The sequence below is a fragment of the Palaemon carinicauda genome, unplaced genomic scaffold (assembly GCF_036898095.1).
Source record: "Palaemon carinicauda isolate YSFRI2023 unplaced genomic scaffold, ASM3689809v2 scaffold843, whole genome shotgun sequence".
Classification (NCBI taxonomy): Eukaryota; Metazoa; Arthropoda; class Malacostraca; order Decapoda; family Palaemonidae; genus Palaemon; species Palaemon carinicauda.
Window position 1 is genome coordinate 66784 of NW_027172142.1, and position 8217 is coordinate 75000.

An 8217-nucleotide genomic window follows, 5' to 3' on the forward strand; every position below is an offset into this window, starting at 1 on the left:
GTAAGTCTTTGATAGAAAGACATTTAAGATATTCAGTGAGAATTTGACAGTGTCCCCTCTGCTTCTGCATTTTACATAAGGTTTTTTGCCTATATTGACTCCCATGGGCCTAATTCTACGATTTATCGGTATATTTCCTCATTACCATAAACATTATTATTATTATTATTATTATTATTATTATTATTATTATTATTATTATTATCCAAGCTACAACCCTAGTTGGAAAAGCAAGGTGCTATAAGCCCAAAGGCTCTAATAGGGAAAAATAGCCCCAGTGAGAAAGGAAATAATTAAGCGATGAGAACAAATTTACAATAAATCATTCTAAAAACAGTAACGACGTCAAAACAGGGATTAGCGCTTACCATTGATTGTTGTTTTTGACATTTCTTCACAAATACATCAGATATACTTGCTGTTGTCTTCACTCTGAACCACTAGTAATTTCACTCTTATTAGTCCCCACTGTATAACAGGGTCATCCGCTCGAGTCAATGTCTCCATTTCTATTCGTGGCATTACTTACTTGTTACTTGTTTTGGGTTTAAATCCAACCCTCCACTGAAGTCGAGTGAACTACTTCTCGGGCGGGTCCATATCAATCATCTAACGAAACATTTTCATTATAACTTATACAATTCTTTGATTGTAGCATCTTCCAAATCATATGATCTTGTGAAAAGTAATGTCTTGAGTTTCTTCTTAAGTTCAATTGCGCCCTTTAGGTCCTTCATTTCAGTTGGCAGTTTATTATAATGTCTAGGGGCACAGTAGCTAAAAGCCCTTTCACCAAATTTACTATTTGTTCTTGGTTCAGATAGCCTATGTTTGTCACTCATGTGTCATATGTTAACATCTTCCTCAATCGCACCTCACCAACATCCCGTCTCACCAGAACAATCCAACAGTTTCTCTGATGACAAGAACGTTTAACCTCATAGTCTGACGCCCCAATCTCCACCCCCCCCCCCTTTCTCTGGCATGTTCTTAGGTCCTCTTGATTGGTTCCATCTCTAAACCACATGCTATGTTAAAGTAATTGTATCAGCTTATTGAATTATTCAGTTAAACTGTTGCTTTCATTATAGCCATATTATATTAGCGGTTGGGTACAATTGCCTTCTCAAGAACCACAAATGTTATAATCTATAACTCATTTTACTCACTGTTGTTTTCGTTATAGCCATGTTACATTGACGTCTGGGTACTCTTGCTTTCTCAAGAACCACAAATATGTTATAATCTATTCCCCATTTTCCTCCAATACTTTGCCCGTAGCTTTATTTAGGTTTATTGTAAACTACTATTTTCACTTGTATTCATGACGAGTATACCGTAGTATGCCGTGAGAACAAGTGTTTTCATGACGAGTATGTCAGAGTCTGCTGTGAGAATGTGTGTATTCATGACGAGTATGTCTTAGTATGCCATGAGAATGAGTGTTTTCACGATGAGTATGTCGTAGTATGCTGTGAGAATGAGTGTTTTCACGACGAATATGTCGTAGTATGTTGTGAGAATGAGTGTTTTCACGACGAGTATGTCGATGTATGCTGTGAGAATGAGTGTTTCCATGACGAGTATGTCGTAGTATGCTGTGAGAATGAGTGTTTTCACGACGAGTATGTCGTAGTATACCATGAGAATGAGTGTTTTCACGATGAGTATGTTGTAGTATGCTGTGAGAATGAGTGTTTTCACGATGAGTATGTCATAGTATTCTGTGAGAATGAGTGTTTCCACGACAAGTATGTCGTAGTATACTATGAGAATGAGTGTTTTCACAACAAGTATGTCGTAGTATGCTGTGAGGATAAGTGTTTTCACGATGAGTATGTCGTAGTATTTTGTGAGAATGAGTGTTTCCACGACGAGTATGTCATAGTATACCATGAGAATGAGTGTTTTCACGACAAGTATGTCGTAGAATGCCATGAGAATGAGTGTTTTCACGACGAGCATGTCGTAGTATGCCGTGAGAATGAGTGTTTTCACGATGAGTTTGTCGTAGTATGCTGTGAGAATGAGTGTTTTCACGATGAGTATGTTGTAGTATGCCGTGAGAATGAGAGTTTTCACGATGAGTATGTCGTAGTATTTTGTGAAAATGAGTGTTTCCACGACGAGTATGTCATAGTATACCATGAGAATGAGTGTTTTCACGACAAGTATGTCGTAGTATGCCATGAGAATAAGTGTTTTCACGACGAGTATGTCGTAGTATTCTTTGAGAATGAGTGTTTTCACGACATGTCGTAGAATGCCATGAGAATGAGTGTTTTCACGACGAGTATGTTGTAGTATGCTGTGAGAATGAGTGTTTTCACGACGAGTATGTCGTAGTATGCCATGAGAATGAGTGTTTTCACGACGAGTATGCCATGAGAATAAGTGTTTTCATGACGAGTATGTCATAGTATGCTGTGAGAATGATTGTTTTCACGACGAGTATGTCGTAGTATGCTATGAGAATGAGTGTTTTCACAACGAGTATGTCGTAGTATGCTGTAAGAATGAGTGTGTTCACGAAGAGTATGCCCCGAGAATGAGGGTTTTCACGACGAGCATGTCGTAGTATGCCGTGAGAATGAGTGTTTTCACGATGAGTTTGTCGTAGTATGCTGTGAGAATGAGTGTTTTCACGATGAGTATGTTGTAGTATGCCGTGAGAATGAGAGTTTTCACGTTGAGTATGTTGTAGTATGCCGTGAGAATGAGAGTTTTCACGTTGAGTATGTCGTAGTATGCTGTGAGAATGAATGTTTTCACGACGAGCATGTCGTAGTATGCCGTGAGAATGAGTGTTTTCACGACAAGTGTGTCGTAGAATGCCATAAGAATTAGTGTTTTCAAGACGAGTATGTCGTAGTATGCTGTGAGAATGAGTGTTTTCATGAAGAGTATGTCGTAGTACGAGTGTTTTCATGACGAGTATGTTGTAGTATTCTGTGAGAATGAGTGTTTTCACGACGAGTATGTCGTAGTATGCCATGAGAATGAGTGTTTTCACGATGAGTATGTTGTAGTATGCCGTGAGTGAATGTGTTCACGAAGAGTATGCCCCAAGAATGAGTGTTTTCACGATGAGTATGTCGTATTATGCCGTGAGAATGTGTGTTCACGACGAATATGCTGTGAGGATGAGTGTTTTCATGAAGAGTATGTCGTAGTACGAGTGTTTTCATGACGAGTATGAGTGAGAATGAGTGTTTTCACGATGAGTATGTCGTAGTATGCCGTGAGAAATGAGTGTTTTCACGACGAGTATTTCGTAGTATGAGTGTTTTCACGACGAGTATGCCATGAGAATGAGTGTTTTCACAACGAGTATGTCGTAGTATGAGTGTTTTCACGACGAGTATGAGTGAGAACGAGTGTTTTTACGACGAGAGTGCCTTTTTCAGTAAACTATCTTTTCAGGTTTTCACTCTAATATTGTCTAGAAAAAAAGTTTAACTACTTTCAAGATATATTCTCGCTTCTGTTCTTCTTCTCATATGATCCATCACAATCACTATACCTACCATTTGGAGTCACAGACCATGAAATTAGATCAGTCAAATAAGATCTTGTAGGACGTTTAGTAATACAATCCATGACATTTTTTCTACTTTTATTCCAATGAAGCTGCTTGTTACAAATGTTTTCTGAGTGGTCCCTCAGTCAAATGTTTTCTGAGTGGTCCCTCAGTCATCCGTGAGGGACCACTCAGAAAACATTTGTAATAAGCAGCAGATGATGGGTCAAGGAATGTATGTACCCGAAAGCTTCATTGGAATAAAAGTAGAAAAAAAAATATCATAGATCAGTCATTACTATTTCAGATTGGTCATTCTTAGTATACTTCAAAATTAGTGGACTTACATAAATTCTCTGATGCTCTTTTGTTCCATTCAGGATGTATATTTAGCAGGAGACCTTACGTTTTATTTAAAACATTCTCTCATACATTCCCGCAATGTGAATTTCTTTTATGTCCATACGTATCATTCACATTCTTACACATTCCATTTGCACCATTCCCAGGAAACATGGTACATATTAATACATCGACCCACGACAAAGTACAAATCCCTCAGTCAATATTTGCTTTGTCTTAACTTATAATCATCTTTAGAGACTGATGCTCCTTATAATTGCCTTCAGAGATTGAAAGTCCAGTCTCAATAAATTCTTTGAACTCTCATATCATTTAGATATAAATAATCCATTATTTTTTTATAGCTCTGACAGTAATAATCTTCCATCTTCATTCTTTCCTATCCTTGTCACGTATACAAGCTACACACACCCGTGTCCTTCAAGCAGCAATTAAAGTTTACAGATAAACCTCAAATATAATTCTACACCCGTCTAAAAAAAAAAAAAAAAACTAAGCTATTCATTTATCGCTTAAACGGTCAAAATCATATCTTATATATAAAACTTTTATATTCATGTTTATTGTCAACTTCCCTTGTTGCCAAGTTTCTAAGATATTCATTTATCGTTTAAACGGTCCAAATCATATAAATCTTTCATATTCTTCATGCTTATTTTCAACTTCCCTTGTTGCAAAGTTGAAATGTCATTGTCAAAGAACCTTTGAACTTGCATTATATTAGAATATCAGTAAGTTTTAATTTTTGCACAAGTAGTTTCAGGTTGAGAACAGATAGGAGCCTGTGCTTGCATTTAGGCAAAAGTTTTGAATAAGTGGAAATTAGAATAAAAATTGGGTAGTTTTAGAAGCATTTTATGTAATGATAAATTTAGCTGCAAGAGTTCTTGATATACTGTACTCGTACATGTAAGGTAGCTTGATTATATTGATTATGTTGAAGTTGCACACACATATTGTCCGGAGCTCTTAAAACTACTACTACTTTGTCTGCATCTTTTCCCACTTTTATGTGGGGTCGATGTTTCTGGCCAGCTTTCTCGACCTACCTCTGTCCCATACTTCATCACCGGTTAATCCCTTTGATCGAAGGTCATCCTTGATACAGTCCATCCACCTTCCCTTTGGTCTCCCTCTTTTTTTCTTGTTCCCTGTTCCATTAAAACGAATATCGTTTTTATGTAGGAGACTTACTGTTCTCTCTCATGTAATACTTGCACCATACCAGTTAACTCACAATATGCTACAATGAAATTGAATCACCATAGTCCTTTCACCGTTTCCATGTGTATAAAATCCAACCCTCTTTTCGACTAAACTAAAATGTATCGCCCAATTCTTCCTTTTCATTTCAATGTTGCAATCAAAACTTCTTGACAACACAGTCATATAGAACCAAATTTGTTTCTTTGTGCTACAAAAATCTCTTGAAAAGGTATACACATAGCTCTTAAATAATTAAACCTATTTGTTCTGTACTCATTCCAACTTCTCTCGTTACCTTTTCCCCTTATATCATACACAATTTCCCAAACTGCAGCAAGTCATTCACCTTACTCTGAAACATCATTGAACTACCACCTGCACATTCCTTAATCACCAGTTCTTTTAGTAAACCCAAAGGAATTATACTCATCAAATTAAGTCTGTTCTTTTAGCAGACATATTGATCTACACACTTGCAACCATCAGTCATATTAAATTGATACCAGACCACACGATCAAAATCACTAGTCTTCTATCGTCTTTGCAAACTTTAATTTTCTCATTCTTCACTGTCTGGCGAATCGTTCAAAAAATCTAACGTAACTAGTTCAATTTGAATCTTAGAATAATTCATTCTTGCGCAAGAACCAATAAGACTTGAACAATGTCTTGTTTAACTAAATTTACGTGATCCCTTGTGAAACATCCACTCATTAATCAATCATTTTTGTATTCAGAACTCTATATAGCCCATACTTTACTGTGCTAGGGAAGTTCCTTTCATGGAGGCATACCCTCCTAATTGTGTGTCACAAAACGATGTCCAAGATTTTCCACATTATGGAAATCGTTACCTACTGAATTTGTTAATGTTTCCGACTCTTAATTTCTTCTGTTCATTACCGATTAACATGCCATTAGCCTCTTGCTTTCAGTAATGTTATTCAATTTCAGTATTTGCTTATGTTATTTTTGAACCATAACATTCATCAGCATATGTGTATATATATTACAGACAACTTGCAAGGTCCCATTTGTTCATTCCGCATATTTTTACCATTTAGGGGTTCCAAAATGTTTCATTCAATGAAAATATGGAATAATTCCCGAGCGCTTTTAAGCTAGTCTATGGTCTGAGCCATGCACTTTTCATGCTAGGTGCAATAAGTTCATTGCGAGTCCGATTACAATAGCCGAGCTTATTTATAATCAGGGTAGGTCCTTGTGTGTGTATCTTCTACAGAGTATAGTTTTAAAGCTACATGTTTTCTCTCCAAACAAAATAACAGGGCAATGGAGGAGACGAGGAATGGAAACCACGACTATTGTTGGGTGAGGAGAGGTTAGAGATCCGGAGCCAAGCCATACCGCCGTATAAAGGGAAGGGGGTATGATGGCATTTTGTGACTATCTCCCAAAATCCAGAAAATATTGGAACTATTTGGCAACTCATCTACCATAAGCCAAACTTGGATGGACCACACATACGGGCCCAACAACAAGTGTTGGCTTTAATACCCCAAGAAGAAGGACACACACGGCAACTTTATTTACCAGGTTGCAAATGTGTAGTGTATATATTACACTAAATTGAAAAATAAAAATATAAAATTGTCACGAATCTTTTACTTTTTTGTTTCCCTTAGTATTATACATATGGTAAATTGAGGACAGGAAAATAGGCATTGCATATGGAAATTTATTTTTAAACGCAATATACATCAGTATTGTAGTAGTTAATTTCAACGACAAACTAGACAAAATTTCCGCAAAAAAAAAAAAAAAAAAAAAAAAAAAAATTAAACTTTGCATTTCATATATATTTTGATGGGTCCAGAAATTATTTTTAGCAGCCCTGGATTACCGGCTAATTATTATTTTTTCTTCGGGGTCCTGACGATGATGGTTCTCTTGCCTCCTCGCTCGAGTCTCCCTGGCAGTGATGGTCTTCTTGCCCTCCTCGCTAGTCTCTCCCTAACTTTTCACTGGTCTGCAGACAAAATCTGTAAAACATAAAGAGAACATACATTAATGTGGGACCCAACAGATTCTCAAAAAGAATAATGGGGGACCCAACAGATTCTCAAAAAGAATAATGGGGACCCAACAGATTCTCAAAAACATTAATGGGGACCCAACAGATTCTCAAAAACATTAATGGGGACCCAACAGATTCTCAAAAACATTAATGGGGACCCAACAGATTCTCAAAAACATTAATGGGGACCAAACAGATTCGCAAAAACATTAATGGGAGGCCCAACAGATTCGCAAAAACATTAATGGGAGACCCAACAGATTCACAAAAACATAAACAATGTTTAATAGAGGGAGTGTCCTAACAGTCATTTTCGCTTTAAATAAATATTTGACTAATATTTGATCAATGTCAATGAGAAGAAGATACGTAAGATACATTAGAGTGAAAGGGGGACAAGATTTTTGCATCACAAGCAATGACCATTAACAGAAGGAGACAGCTTAAAAGGAAAATATTTAAAAACATACTGGACATTTCAAACAAATTATCATGTTTCTACAAGTAATAGTTAGGCAGATATGCGCAGTTAGGCAGATATGCTGCAGTTAGGCAGATATGCGAGAAATATTTAGCAAAAGGTAAGGAGGTGTATGTTGCGTTTATGGATCTGGAGAAAGCATATGATAGAGTTGATAGGGAAGCAATGTGGGATGTGATGAGGTTATATGGAGTTGGTGGAAGGTTGTTGCAAGCAGTGAAAAGTTTATACAAAGGTAGTAAAGCATGTGTTAGAATAGGAAATGAAGTGAGTGATTGGTTTCCGGTGAGAGTGGGGCTGAGACAGGGATGTGTGATGTCGCCGTGGTTGTTTAACTTGTATGTTGATGGGAGTGGTGAGAGAGGTGAATGCTCGAGTGCTTGGACGAGGATTAAAACTGGTAGGCGAGAATGACCCATGAATGGGAGGTAAATCAGTTGTTGTTTGCGGATGATACTGTACTGGTAGCAGACACAGAAGAGAAGCTTGACCGACTAGTGACAGAATTTGGAAGGGTGTGTGAGAGAAGGAAGTTGAGAGTTAATGTGGGTAAGAGTAAGGTTATGAGATGTACGAGAAGGGGAAGGTGGTGCAAGGTTGAATGTCATG

General features: G+C 37.2%; 2 protein-coding genes across 2 annotated transcripts in view; one reads left to right on the forward strand and one right to left on the reverse strand.

Moving 5' to 3' along the window:
- Positions 1 to 1422: 1422 nt before the first annotated feature.
- Positions 1423 to 2190, reverse strand: LOC137637555 (NADH-ubiquinone oxidoreductase chain 5-like). Its single transcript, XM_068369712.1, has one exon. The coding sequence runs from the start codon at positions 2188 to 2190 to the stop codon at positions 1423 to 1425; it is 768 nt and encodes a 255-aa protein (XP_068225813.1).
- Positions 2191 to 3086: 896 nt separating this feature from the next.
- Positions 3087 to 8217, forward strand: part of LOC137637556 (saposin-like protein 11) — an 11321-nt gene continuing 6190 nt past the window's right edge. The window contains exon 1 of the mRNA XM_068369713.1: positions 3087 to 3162. Within this exon, the coding sequence (XP_068225814.1) occupies positions 3087 to 3162 (76 nt within the window). The remainder of the gene's footprint in view (positions 3163 to 8217) is intronic.